This window comes from Sitophilus oryzae, unplaced genomic scaffold, assembly GCF_002938485.1.
Source record: "Sitophilus oryzae breed Bouriz unplaced genomic scaffold, Soryzae_2.0 scaffold_1507_pilon_pilon, whole genome shotgun sequence".
NCBI lineage: Eukaryota > Metazoa > Arthropoda > Insecta > Coleoptera > Curculionidae > Sitophilus > Sitophilus oryzae.
This window is the reverse complement of record NW_022146178.1, coordinates 2018606-2034526: the sequence shown is the minus strand read 5'-3', so window position 1 is coordinate 2034526 and position 15921 is coordinate 2018606. Positions and strand designations below refer to the sequence as shown.

Sequence of the window (15921 nt, the reverse complement as noted above, 5' to 3'; positions counted from 1 at the left end):
TAGACGTCTCAGTTTAAAATTTCAAAACGGAAGCTCTTTGTTTAAATCAGATACACGTGTATTACCATGCAATTATAAATTCAAAATTGATTTTGAAAAATCACGATACAATCTCAGTTATCACTTGCCCCCGCCTCATCACGCAATAAATTATTCATCTCCGCTGTATTAACAGCTATCGATCACTCCTCCCCACGTTTAATGAAGCCATAAAAAATCCGAGCGAATTATTTTTAGTTGTAAGCCATCTTGGGTAACTTGCGACCCCTCAGAAACCTTATTTCATGAAAACTCATCCTGCGTCATCATAGGGACCGGATATTAAATGCTAACAAAATATGTTTTTTCGGTTTAAAGCCTTAAAAAAATTTAATCAGAATATTATCATCTTTTTATCTCAATTGGGAAACTTAGATAATTAATCAATTTTTTTCGAGTAATTATTGACTTACTTTTATTTTAATGTCTTTCATTTATATAAAAAAAAGAAAACATATACATATAAATATAAAATATTACAAATATATAAATTTCTGAACAAATTAAAAACATTGAGGAATTTTTATTAAAAGTATTCAAGTTTTTATCTAGTTATAGTACTGGGGATTATTGATTTATTGGGAAGATTTACCCGCAGCTATATTAAATTTTATAAAACATTAAAATATGTTGATATTAAATGGTAGTAGGATAAAATTTGCATTCGGGATGGAAATAAAAAATGGCGCTTGAAGTAAAACACATTTACTGGCCAATTATTTATAGAATTTGCCCGATATTAATTTATTGCATATTTCGTTTTATTTATATTTTGCCTTTTTTAAATTTTATTATTTGGCCGTTTTTTTAAATAAAAAACACAAATAATATTTTTTTATAAATTTCTATATAAATTCAAGTTCCAATATACTACTCATACAATAATAATTGATCGATGGACCTACATATATTACTACATAAATTGTGTATCTAGTTTCAAATTTAAGTAGACTTAAGATAAAAAACCACAGTTTTGAGTATTCATGTTGTCTGTCGATTAAACTGACGAAAAAAATGAATGTAAAAATATAGCAACTAGAACAACTGCAGTTTAAAATGAAATATGTTGAAAAAAGTTTCAAAAAGGACAATTTAAGAATAGAAATGTTCACAAAAAAATTAAAACGTGCCTACTTCTTATAAAATCATTCATGATGACATTAAAACTCAGTATGCAAAGATTCATAACATTCCGTAAAAGGCTTATGCCTCAAAAATCCGTGCGAAATTATCGTAATCGTTTGAATCCGCTAAACGCGGCCTGACGTCACTGCTTCGATCGGTATTTCCGCGCAAGTAAACGGTGCTGTCTGCACACTGTGGAATTTCTAACAGAACAAGCTAGAATACGACATATATCGCGTTGTGCTCGGATGTAGTTTGTATATTAAATTTGGTTTATTGTGATTAATATTTGGAGTTTATTACTAGTTGAAAAACAAAGCTACTTAGTGAGATGGAGGATGGGTTTACTTCAAAGCTATAACAAACAACACTTGGTTTTTAACAATACAAAATTATTGAGTTTTTGAGCTGTCAGAGGCCCGTATTTAAGAGGAGGGGGCAAAATTTTAATTTTTAATTATCATATCCTTATTTAATCATTATCATAAACTGAAAATTTGCATGCGTATATATAGAAGCTAAGTAGACAATGTAAAATTATCGTATTGTTGATCTGATACAGGGCCGTATTAAGGAGAAGGAGTCAAATCTTAAGTTTTACACACGTATACACGGTGTCCAGTTTAAAATGAGGTACCTACATACATGGGGAATAATGGAGATCTTCAAGACCGTTAAAGTTACTTGCAAGATTGGTTATATAGAAGAAAAGTTGCGTTTTTGTGTGTCCAAAAATAATCTAGGTCTATTGTATTTAATATTCGTATACCGTTACGTAAAGACAGGGAGAAAAAGAAAAATGTGCATTTTCTAAACACCACCATATTTTCTTTATTATTGGAGCTAAGGTCATCAAAATTTTAACATAGGGAAAAGGCAATATGGAAATTTTAAAAATTATGTCCAAAAAAGTCTAGGCGTACTACGTTGCGCATGGCCGAAGTGCACTTTTGCTTTTCCTATGGGCGCCATATTGAAATACATGGTTGAAAATATTTTTAATAGAGATTTTTAAAATGCCAAATATAAATATGGTCCTCATATGAAAAATAAAAGCTGACCTCGGCCGTGCGCAACATAGAAGGCCTAGGTTTTTTTGATATCATTTATAAAATTGCCATGTTGCCTTGCCTATATATTGAAAGTCTGATTACCTTAGCTCCAATAATAAAAAAAATATGGTGGTTTTTCAAAAATGTTCATTTTTTCTTTTTCACCTTGTATCTACGTAACGGTATGGATTTAAAATAAAATAGACATAGTTAAAATAAAATAGACATAGATTTTTTTTTGGCCACACAAATACGCAATTTTGCTTCCATTTAACCGACTTTGTATCTTCAACGGTTTCCAAGATCCCCATGTACATCATTTTAAATTGGACACCCTATAGGACCCATATTAAGCGAAAAATTTAAAAGTGAAAAAATTGATAAAAAAACTTTTTAAAAACAAGTTTAAAATTAAATGCACTTAAAAGTAGAAAATAAGAATTAAAAGCAAGGGGCGCAAAGTAACGATTTAAACTTCTGTGGATTATTTTTTGAAGTATTAATACACCCAGGGACAAAACACCACTTATTTCAACTCATTTTACTTCTTGAAAACACCAAAACAATGAAAATAAACAATACACGTTCGCGAACGTCTGCAAAAATAATGCGGCAAGTGCACGATCGCACGGACGCCATCAATCGATCAAAGCAGTGACGTCAAAAACAGGTAGCCTCGAGCCGGGTACGTTTTCTAGCCTTGCTGCATTTCTCAATTTTGTTTTGCGTTTATATGAGCAAATTATAGTTTTTAAGAAAAAATTTGAGTGCCATGTTTTTTTACTCATATGTAAATTATCTAAAGCTATCGAAATTCATTGATATTGGAAATTAGTGAACATGTCTATTGTAATATCTGTTTTATTATAAAATATTAGGTTTAGAATCCACTCGTATAGATTAGGCATCAACTAAAAGAGTTCACTTTTCACAACATCTCCCCACTTGAAACGTCAAAGGTTTTAGAATTGAGAAATAAAGATGAAAGGAAATAAAAAAATAGTATCTAGATATTTAAATTATATGCCTATTTTATCAATAGGAAAAAAATATAATAAATAGGAAAACGTAAAAATAAAATAATAGTAAAATCCGACTGTTAAATTTGTATAAAATTTCGATAATCAATATCAAAGTATAATATTATAATAATCTCAATCATCGTTATAGATATAAAGAGAAAAATTTACATTACCTTAATATTCGTTTGTCTCTATATCAAACTAGAGACTTGTCTCGGTGTAACTATCTGAACAACTCACCTATAACAAAAATGTTAATTATAAAATTTGTAAGAATCACAAAAATAATAAACATGATTTATGAAAGAATATCAAATATTCCATTGTAAATCATGTAAAAAAGTAGAAAAGTTTATTTTAAAACTAGAACAAAAAATATAAAATAAATGATAATAAAACACTGTTATTTAGTAAAAATAGTAAAAAAAAATTGTATTAAAAACTACACATTTTGTGGTGATGCTGTAAGTTTGACACACAAAAAATCATTTTTACTCCGAATAGAACATGGTATGTTGTCCAAACGCCACAAATAATTTTTTAAACAATTTTAAACGTTTCAAGTAATATAAAAAGACTTAAAAGTCATACCTTGTATAAAATAATTTTATACCGAGAAATTATGGGTACGGCTCGTTGAATTTGACACTTTATGTTAGTTTAATAATATATATTTTCGTACTTTTATGCTTAGACGTAAAAGTGCTTAATTTCTATGCCTAAGCGTTAAAATTACTTTTTTATATTGTCAATCACGTCACAAAAATTAATACTTTTGTAACGTTTGAAAAAAAAATATTTACCTGACAGTTACTCTCTATTTTATATCTCTCACTGCCCGATTTTGTATACTAATAATTGTATCCAAATGTATAAACTCAATATCTCTAAAATTTCAATAGAGTTTAAGTAACGTCAAAAGAAATACACGTATAAAGCTAAGAAGCAACATTTCTTAAGCGTAAAAAAAAGAAAAACGTCTTCATTAGAAAAGGAAACAGCCTCATTACGTCCCATTCGCCGAAAGAAACGGTCTCTAAAAGCGCAAAATTTAAAATTAAGAAAACAAGATTTATAATAATATTAGTCATTCTGTCACTTCAAACTGGATGTACGTAATATATACTGCTTAAATGGCCGTTTTAGCACTTGCATTTTTATTTTTTATTACGCAACGCGGGAGAAAATATCGCGAAGGAGCGCTTTCGTATTTAGCTTTTCGCAGACAGGTCGGGAGATCTACGAGACTGGCTGGGGATTTTATGAAATATTCATCATTTCGAAGCTCGTAAACCGACCGGTTTGGTCAGGATTTAAAAATTTAAACCGTATTTAAAATATAAATATTTTGAATATGAATTATAAAGACAAACCATAATACCTTATAAACTCACCGGCAAAAAAAACCGGCCACTAAAAACTGGTCCCAATTTCAAAGCTGGATTTCTCGCGAAACACTCATTAAATTTGGCTGGTTCTTTTTTAAATTGTAAATTAATTCCTTCTTAACGGATGCTACGTCAGAAATTTTTATTCCGAATTTACTTTGAGCATATACAGGGCACAACAATAAGACGAAGTTTTTTGCCCGAACTTTGTAACACCCTGTAGGATGCAGCAGCTGTAGTAGCTATTGCTAAATCAAATCGCATTGTAGCCTCATCTTTTGTGAGCATTTTGTTTTTTTAATCACGACGTTATCTCTTTTTATATTGGAGATACGCTACTTTAAACGAACGTCTCGGTAAAATGCTTCCCAGGCAGAAAGTTTTATGTGTAAATAGTCAAGGCGACATAGGCGAAAACGGATTTATGAGTATTTGCAATATGACAACAACGGTTACGAAATTAAAAAATGTCATTATCTATGACGGATGTTGCTCGTATTGTGTCTTTAATTAAGGATGGCCGAAGTCGACGTTATGTGTCCGATACCCAGGGTATACCTCGAACAAAAGTCCAGGATGCCTTGAATCGGTATATGGAAACGGGAAATTTCACCAGGCGAGCGGGTTCCGGAAGAAAACGGAAGACAAATTGGCAATTGACGGCCGCTTTATTGTCCTGAATACTTTACGAAATCGTAGAATTAACAGCATTTCAGAATCAACATCTGCTACAAGCCGTGCGTAGAACTCAAGTCAGCGAGAGAACAATCCGACGAAGACTAAAAGAAAACAGCTTGTCTGCGAGGAGGCCTGCCACAGGACCCCAGCTACTTCCAAGACATCGTCGAGCAAGTCTTTAGTTTGCGCATTTACATGTGAATTGGGATATTGAGCAATTTATTAAAGATTTTTTCGAGGCGTTTGTTTTAAAGCAGCGTATCTCCAATACAAACAGAGATAATGTCGTGATTAAAAAACAAAATGCTCACAAAAGATGAGGCTACAATGTGATTTGATTTAGCAATAGCTACTACAGCTGCTGCACCCTACAGGGTGTTACAAAGTTCGGGCAAAAAACTTCGTCTTATTGTTGTGCCCTGTATATGCTCAAAATCAATTCGGAATAAAAAATTTTGACGTAACATAAGTTAAGAAGGAATTAATTTACAATTTACAAAAAAATCAGCAAAATCTAATGAGTGGTTCGCGAGAAATCCAACTTTGAAATTGGGACTAGTTCTTAGCGGCCGGTTTTTTTTGCCGTTATTTTTCTAGTAAAATGTCAAGTTTCAACAGAATTGCAACATAACGTTAAATTAACACGAAAAAATCAAATTACTTTATTTTAGACTCTGGACGTATGTCTCGCTAACCATGTTATACATAATTACAGGCAAGACAAATTTCATCCATTCAATCTCTTACTTTAACAACTCCTATGCAATTCGTTTCCGAGTGGATTGTTCACTTTTTACAAACATTAAGTAATCTATTACTCGTTGGATAGCTTTGTTTAAAGTAAATTACCAATTTATATTGGATTCTGTTGGTTCCCTTTTTCAGAAATGTATTATGTGTCACGTTTAAAAAATATTACAAGTATAAAAGTTGCTAAAATTCTTAAAAAGTATAATTTTAGTATTGTTTTTCAATAAATAGAGTAAGCAAGTTCAGTTCAAATACTAAACAATTAATATCTATACAAATAAAAAGAAAATGCCGCTGAGATCCTAATAAATTATGAATGAATGGAAAATCCATATCAATATATTATTGTTATTATTATAAAATTATTATAAATTAATTAACATAACAGTAACATATTAATTATTACAATTTTCTGTACATTTGAAGTAATTCATATTCTATAAAATACATACTTATTAATTTGTAATATTTTTTCGGTTTTACATCAAAATGTTATCAAACCAACATTTTCATGTTTTTATATCTGTTGTACAGCACTAATCTTTTTTTATTTTTTAACTGAATATGAAAGCCCACTATAAAATCTTTTTTTATTTTTTAACTGAATATGAAAGCCCACTATAAAATCATTATAGAATCGTCTAACATATTTAACATTAATTTTTCTCTTCACTGGTATGTTTTACTTATGGAACCTCTGCATCAAAAAAATGTTATACAGGGTGATCCAAACTGTATTCCGGAAACTTCGGCAGCAGATAAAAATAAGTAAAAAAGTTCGTATAAACGTATGTCCTAAAATGCTTAGTTTCTGAGATACAGTGTGTAGAAGTTTAATTTTTATTTCGATTTTTTCCAAATAATTGATGAAATAACGTAAATATTTGGATGAAAATTGACGTCCAGGACTTTTTTGATAAATTTGATTTTGATGTCAATATGACTCCTACTTTTCGGATAGATCACTTTTCGTTCCAGATACCAATATTCATCCAAATATTGAGATTACTTCAAAAATTATTTGGAAAAAATTAAAATAAAAATTAAATTTCTACACCCTGTATCTCCGGTAACATTTTCGGACATATATTTATACGAACTTTTTTACTTATTCTTATCTGCAGAATATGCTGCCGAAATTTCCGGAATATAGTTCGGACCACCCTGTATAATGGTATTTACATGAGATTAATAAGAAACCTATTTTTTTCCTCGAAAAAGCAAGTCGGCTTTGTGTTAAATTAAGAATTACTTCAATTATCAGAGCCTTGATTGGCTCACAGGTAATCAGACCCTACGAACCCGAGACCCGGTCCAAACAAAGATCGCTTCCTTAAATCTAATTACACAAAAGACAAATTTGGTCCGTTCCGTCCATTACCTCGAGCGATTCGTGTTCCGAATCGGCACGAACGATACCGACCGGGTAATTTTTTCGCAGGCGACAAAGGATATTACCTCACTAAATGGAAAACACCATTATGTTAAAACAAGTCCGAAGGAAAACAAAATTACGGTAGGCCTGATTGAAATTGGAACGTGACCGTTTTACTATGCAAAGTTAAGGCAATTTGGAAAGGGTTTGTAATTTTTACAAAAACTGTATGTTTCTAGAAAAAAGTCTCTACAAAAAGATTTCGACAGATGATATAAAAAAAAGGATTAAAAAAGTCGCCTTGACTAGGATTCGAACCTGCCTTACTACGGCTCCAACGTCATAGCAGCGTAAAGTCCTAACGCTTTAACCACGCGGCCACCGAGGACTTGAAAGATTCTATGTAAAATTCTTACTTAAAAGATAAGTTTAGTGAAGGTACTTTTTTATTTATAAACATTTATTTAATTCTGTTTTTAGTATTTGTTCTTATAGCGGCAACATAGATACATTATCTGTAAAAATTTCGACTGTCTAGCTATAACGGTTCATAAGATAGACCTTTGTGACAGACGGACGGACGCGGACGGACGGACAGCGAAGTCTTAGTAATAGGGTTCCCTTTGGGTACGGAACCCTAATAAAATTTACTTAGGGATTCAAAAGACCGACAGAACTGTCGATATACCAAACCTCGCATGTTAAATTTCTGCGGCTAGATTAAAATATATTTTTTTTTAAAATTATGATATCTAGGTTTGTATGAAAGCAAAAGACATATTTCATTCAATCGATTACTACAATATTAATTTTGAATTATTTTTCTAAGTAGATACTTCGGGAGAAAATAGAAAAGTACTGTGACCTAAAATATCAGTCGTACCAGGCAAATATTGCATCTAATAGTTTTTTGATAGGTCCTGGGATGATAAGAATACCGAATCGGCCCCAGAAAGGAAACGGGCTCATAATTTCAGGAAATATTTGTACACATAAAATACTTCGATACAGCAAGTTTGAGATTTGTATCTATAACCCCGTCTGAATAAATCGAAAAATACTGAAAATCAGTAAAAAATGTTATACTCAGCGTCTTGTGAATCGAATGATCTAGCGACCGGATATGTTTTGGGGCTTTTTGGAAAAAAATAAGAGCTATATCCGTCCGCAAGAACCTAAAATAAACAAGGTTTTATTCTTAATTTTTAATCATGTTACGATAATCGTAAAAATATGAAACTATTTTTTTTGAATTCCCCATTCAATTTTCGATGAAATTATGAGCTTGGGAATTTTTTTTAAACGGTACCGCACATCGAAAAAAATTAAAAATCGATTTTTTGCTCAAAAATCGATTTTTTTCATAATCAACTATTGAAATGATAAAATATAAAACTTTTGCGATTATTGTACTAGTAAAGGCAACAAAATAAATTCGGGACGCTCATATAAAAGTAATTGTTCTTTATTCAATAACGTCATTATATTAATCTGTTAACGCAAAAATCTTATGAATTAGTGACTAGTCTTCGTCGCTATCTTTGTCAATCACAGTAGTGACATTGCCTTGATCATAAAAAAATCGATTTTTGAGCAAAAAATTGCTTTTTGAGCAAAAAATCGCTTTTTGGGCAAAAAATCGATTTTTAATTTCTTTCTATATGCGGTTCCGTTTAAAAAAAAATTCCCAAGCTCATAACTTCATCGAAAATTGAATGAGGAATTAAAAAAAATAGTTTCATATTTTTACGGTTATCGTAACATGGTTAAAAATTAAAATTAAGAATAAAACTTCTTTATTTTCTTGCTGACGGATATAGCTCTTATTTTTTTCCATAAAGCTACTATCATGCCCCAAAACATAACCGGTCGCTAGATCATTCGATTCACAAGACGCTAAGAATAACAATTTTTTACTGATTTTCGGTATTTTTCGATTTATTCAGACAGGATTATAGATCTGAAACGTTCTGTATCTAAGTATTTTATGGACACAAACATTTCTTAAAATAATGATCCCGATTTCTTTCTGGGGCCGATTCGATATTCTTATCATCCCAGTGCCTTTGTAATGCTATTATCTAGACATTCTTTTATTTCTAAATATTCATTTTTTTTTAATTTTGAGTGTCTAGGTTTGTATGAAAACAAAAGACAGATTTCATTCAATTCATTACTAAGATATTAATTTTGAACTATTTTTATAAGTGAATACTTCGAAAAAAAAATTAGAAAAGTACTGTGACTGTCACTCATACCAGTCTTTGACATATGGCATTTTGATTTATCTAGAAACAAATAATATTGCACCTAATAGTTTTTTGAAATTTGTAATGATATTATCTAGACATTCTTTTATTTCTAAATATTCAAATATTTTCTTTAAAATCTATAAAATGTTAAATCTACAGATCTCGTTGCTTTAACATCGAAATAGTTTCTACTACTATAGACTTTTAGACTACTAACTTAGTCTAAAAGAGTATTTAAAACAAGATACATATAACAATATATAATAGATATATTATAGATTATATTACAGATAATTTATATAAACTTCTATTAATATTTTTAAATATTTTATACCAGTCATTTTCCGGTGAAACAAAAATACCAAATAATTTATTCTGAATAATGCGATATTGTAATGCTTATAAAATTTGTTCAATTAAATATTAAAATTCAGTCCATTAAAATAAATACAGTACTGTTTTTAAATATTAATCCAATTAACAATATATTTAGTATATGAAAGAATTATGAGCATGTTTATTTTATAAAGTATTCTAAAATTACAAAAGTTTAATTTAAAAAGTTTGCTATCGGATAAAACGACAACGTTTCTCTCTCTCGATTAATTATTCAGAAATAATAACAAACCGTAGAACTATAAACACAACTTAAAATTACGATAGTAATAAACTATAACGATAATTACGTCAATAAATATAATAATTAATCACCAAACATAATGCAGTAACAATAGCATTTACCAAACAGATTTAAATTATAAAGCGGGCTAACTAGATATATAGGCAGTTCATTAAACAGTACAATCATGGAGTCAAAATATATAATGTAATAGTATAATTTAGCTAAAATTATATTTTGTTATTTAAAGCAAAATATTTTTCAAAAACTGTCGTAGGTACTACATGTTGCTCTAAAAATAATTTGAAACGGAAGGAATTGGTTTTAATAAATAATAGCTTAAAAGCAAGGGATGTTTTGTTCCATTTTGTTATATTGACACAACTTGAATATTTTCACGCAGTTAGAAAAGTCAGTCTCAATTATATACGCTTATATTCTACATCTAGTAATCTAATTTAAATAAACAACTAAATTAACCTTGTAGACTACATAATGTAAACATTTTTGGTTCAGAACTAATAAACAATTATTACTCATATTCCCGATTAAGATATTGGAACAAACTTATTATATTACTGTAGCTTGTAGGTAGTATGTGTGTATATATTAGTCTATAGTGTATTGTGTATAACTCATCTTCGGCAAAAGCCAGTATCTGAGACGGTTTTAGAGTTTTAGAGACCGAAATCAGTCGTACCAAAGATTATGGCACGAATGGTTACCGTATCGGCGCACTCAATGATGTAGTGTTCCGGTGTTTATCCATTTTCCTCACAGAATCTGCATTCGATGTTGTTTCTTAGCTTCAATCTACTGAGAAATTCATTAAGGAGACAGTATCCTATTAAAAAACCCTTGTCAATTCGAAGATTGTTCTTATTTTAGTTCTTATTTTGTCTGTATTGCCATCAATACTTGATAAGTCTGCAAAGTTTCAATTTAATCTGACGTCTCTGAAGTGAGTGCAAATAAAGTTACATACAAAGATAACGTTACATAATCATTTAGGTGAAACAAATAAATGCGTATTCGCACAATTATCTTGATATAAAGAATATCGAATGATATAAAACTTTATAGATTTTCAAATTAAAAATGAAAAAGTTCTATTCTTCAAACAGGTATTGAAAAAATTATTTATAAAAACAATTATATTAAAACAAATACACCTTTCTTCCCATTCTTGTGTATCAATTAGTTAAGAAAATTGCTACTTCAAAAGATTTCCAATAAATTTATATATTTATACATTCTCAAGTAAGACAAATCACATTAATCCAGTCAATCACAGAGTAGTAATAACAGACATATAAAACCCGTAAAAACACAAAGACGATAAAAAGAAAAAGATGCGAACCAATCCATCGAAAGTTAACGGTCAACCCATTAACCTCCTGCTTAAGGAAAATATTACACACTCGCACGGGCACATTCTAGTGCGCATTGGAGCGCGCACCGCCACTCTTTACTTGGCGAGACGCCTTTCAATCCCTTCGAGTGTCAGTGCACGCCAAACCACCTGATCGCGCGGTCTCGATTCTCCCCAGCTCCGCAATTCGCGAGATTACGACGCGCCGTTCTTTTCGAAAACTAAAATGTGATCCCAGAAAAAAATAATTTACTCTAAATTTACAAACGGAAAAACAATGGACTATATTTTTATACAAAATGTAATCGACAAATTTTTCGTTTGAGTAATGTGACTGGAAAAAAATGTTGCAGCTATTAATATTGCTGCTAATGTTTATGGTAACTCTAGGTACGACATGTCCTACGATGTGTACCTGTCGACATTACCCGAGAAAAACTATGCCAAAAAGCTATCTGTATTACACTGTGGTCAAGTGCCAAATGATCGATGCCAATACGACTTTAGACAATTCCACGAGAGTTTTAGAACTATCGAACTTAGACGAAGAAGGCCTAAATACCTTAGTGCAAATAATGACTGAAAGTGATTTACCCTACCTGAATAACTTAGTTCTATCGACCAGTGTTTTGGATGACTTCAAAGACTATTTTGACGTTATCGGTGAACAAATAAATTATTTATCTCTAACGTATAATAATCTAACTTCCATACCAGAACTGTCGAAAAATCTGTCAAACTTAATCTCGTTAGATCTATCTAATAATAAAATTGAATCAATTTCTCTCGGTGCATCTCTAAGGACACTGCCTAATTTGGAAGTTTTAAATTTAAGTGCAAATTGTTTAACGCAAATCAGAACTGAGAGTTTCAAACAAGTTACAAATTTAAAGCGGTTAGACCTGTCAAGAAATAATTTATCAAGTTTAGAAAACGGAACTTTTGACACGTTAGGATCTCTACAACACCTTAATTTAAGCTACAACAAAATAGAAGTTTTAAGTGAAGAAAGTTTTAGTAGACTAGGATTGTTACAGCAACTGGATGTTTCATGGAATATGCTGACTTGTGTCGCTCCCGGAAGCTTGCAGCTACCTAGCTTAACACGCCTACTGCTAGCTGGAAACCCTGGACTTGGAAAATCTCGTGAAGTGCTTGTTGGAGTAGGAGGAAAGCTTCAGTCAGTGGATGCATCTAAAACTGGTTTAAAGCAAGTACCAGCCGCTCTAACTCATTCAATTCGTACTCTAAATCTAGCAGATAATGTAATTAAATCGGTAAATTGTGGTGAACTTGATTCATATCCACTTCTCCAACTTTTAGACTTCACGTCAAATAATCTCGTTTCAATCGAAGAGGACGCTTTAGGTCGTCTAGAGTCTCTTTCAATTTTGTATCTCACTGACAACAAAATTCAAGAGGTTCCTAAAAGTTTACCGGAAGATCTAACTGTACTGCACATAAAATTCAATCGAGTTGAAAAAATACACAAAGACGATTTTGAAGGGATGACAAAACTCGAGGTGCTTTTAGTCAGCGACAACAAAATTACAGTAATAGAAGAAGGAGCCCTCCGACATCTATCTTCCCTCGCAACTCTGGACCTGTCAAGAAACCCAATAACAACCCTACACCCTGGAAGCCTCTCCGGACCACCGGCTCTACAAGTCCTCCGATTGGCCGGAATCGAAGCCGTGTCTCCCGCCGAAGACACGTCCTTTCCCCTCACCTCTCCGGATCATTTAATCACGCTCGACTTATCGGAGAGTCCAGGATTAGCGCGCCAACTTCTGGCCGATAATGCCGCCCTGGCAGCCTCCAGGGAAGTGCAGGAACTCAATCTTTCCGGCGCAGACCTCGAGTTTATCCGTTCCGATTTATTGCACTTCCTGACACAACTAAGAGTTATACATCTAAGAGGCAATTCGTTGAATTGTAGTGAGTTACAATGGTTGGCTGCGTGGATGAGGAGACAGGACGAGATAGAGTACAGGGATGTCGTTTGTGCGAATCCTCCTGACCTTTGGGGAATCAGAATTTTGGACTTACAAATTACTGAAACTGTTCAAATGAATGACAGTAAGATGTCTCTATTAGTTACTGGAATGAAATCTAGAAACGAAGACAAATCTCCTAAAGACAATAATGCAAATGAAACTGGTGTAAAAAGAGAAAGGATTTCAAAAAATATTACGGTAGAATCAACAAAAAACAAATTTAATTTAGATGGGTTAAATCGAAGAAATTCGTCTACACCTGTGGAGCTCATCAATGAAGAAAATTCGGTAATAAAGGACGTTATAACGACGACAGAATTCTCGCAAGTAAAGCCAGACGAAAGCGGTATTAATCAAGGAGGTAACGAGGCAATTTCAGACACCGGGAGCACGGAGCAGTCGACGAATGATCGAAATTACGCCGAAAACTCGCCGACGAAGAATAGTGATGAGGCGGCCGCGGCACGTAATAAAGCCAGAGCTTCGCTCAATCTCATACTCACACCCGATATATTAAATAATAACCCCGGCAGCGTTGCCAAAAGCGTTAATAATGACGGCACTAGCTCGATCGACACCAATATAACCGAGAGCACGTCACAGTGGAACGGATCGAGCGTGGAAATGTCGATGTATACAAACAGCGAACGCCAGGCCCGCTTCCTGCACCCCGGTATGCTAATATTAGCTGCGGGAATTCTGTGCGGTGCGGCTACCCTCACCATGCTCGCTGCCAGGTTTAACAGCAGGAAAAAGAGGGATAACGAGAATCTTTTTCGGGAGGATATAGAGGTGGCCAGTTTGCCGAGCGTATCGGAGCTCTGGTGACATTTGAGGGACGTTGATGAAGAACGGAAGGTTCTGTACGAGACGTCCGTTACTTAACAGATTAAACTTGACAGTGGTTTGTGATAAAACTGAATAGATGGGGATGAAATCGGGTAACCATGTTCTAAATGTTAACCTAATTTTGATCAAACAATTTCTTACAGCCTAGTTTAATAAAATTTATTAATATTATCACAAAAAAAAAATAGATATAAATATTTTCGTATTAATACAATATGCCTATAGCAGATCATAAGTTCTTTACTAAAGCTAAAAATATTTAGACTTTATTAAACCAGGCGGTTGAGTTTTAAAAAACAGATTATCTATAATTTAGATCTAAAAAATATGATTTTAAAATTTGTATCATTAAATCTAAGTAGCAACTAAAAGTATTTAATGTTGTTTAATTATATAAAAACTATCGTTCATTGGTTGAATATATACTAATTTATTATTTTAATCATTGCAATTCTCTATTTGTTGTAATTCAGCTAAATAACCGTACGATCGAAAAAAGGTCACCAAGTTAGCTTGGAAATGACAATCAATAACATTCGCCATATAATGTTACGTAAGGGTAATCTTAATTTCCAAGCCTACTCTGACACCGTCTTTTTTTCGATGATATAGTATAATATAATGTCAAAAGTTTTTGCAGCAAAATGATAGATAAAATATCAAATTCCAAATTAAAAAAATGGAGATTTAAAAATATAAAGATGTCTGTAAAACTATTTCTTTGATTACATTAAATAAAAATAAGTTATGAAAACAAACATAAGTAAAAAATCTTAATAGGATTACATGTTCAAAAAAAATTGTAGGTTGAAATGAGTTAAAAGTAAAAAGGTTCAAGACTTATTTTAAAGTTAAAAAAGCTTACAGTCTGTTTCATGTTTCAAGATAATTTATAAAATAAAATATTGCTGATTAAAAAAAATCTCCCTAAAAAAATTAATATTGCTCTTGAACGATTTTACTTCAATAACTAAAATTGTTCTGTATAGTCTAATCATTCTAAATTTATGTTCTTAAAATTGAATAAAAAAGAAAATAAATAATTAAAAAATTGATAAAACTTACCATAAATAACTAACATATCTAAAAAAATTAAAGAATTAAACTTTATTTTTTGTTAGAATTTAAACCGGATTTCATCCCACTGTGTAATAATATATATTTTGTATGACTGAATAAGTTTTGTACTTGAAATGTAAAATAATGTAAGAAATTATGAAAAATAGATAATGTTATTTGTAAATGACATAAGTATATGTATGTGAAGGTGAACCCACTAAAATAAAAATATTTCTTTGGCGATAAAAAATGTTTTTTATTATTAACCCCTACAGAAGAGTTTATAAAAATTCACACAAAAATATCTGAATGAATATAACTATCACTAAAATTTTCCTTTGTGT

At 31.6% G+C, this 15921-nt stretch overlaps 2 protein-coding genes across 2 annotated transcripts in view; one reads left to right on the top strand and one right to left on the bottom strand.

The window, feature by feature from the left end:
• LOC115878283 (protein timeless homolog) overlaps positions 1-15921 on the bottom strand; it is a 469464-nt gene that overhangs the window by 278747 nt on the left and 174796 nt on the right. The window lies entirely within an intron of this gene.
• LOC115878284 (protein artichoke-like) lies at positions 11818-15805 on the top strand. The gene has a single exon (XM_030894738.1). The coding sequence runs from the start codon at positions 12017-12019 to the stop codon at positions 14495-14497; it is 2481 nt and encodes an 826-aa protein (XP_030750598.1). The 5' UTR covers positions 11818-12016; the 3' UTR covers positions 14498-15805.

What these genes read in the sequence shown, in the direction of transcription:
- LOC115878284 (XM_030894738.1), top strand. Translation starts at nt 12,017, where the DNA reads ATGTTGCAGCTATTAATATTGCTGCTAATGTTTATGGTAACTCTAGGT.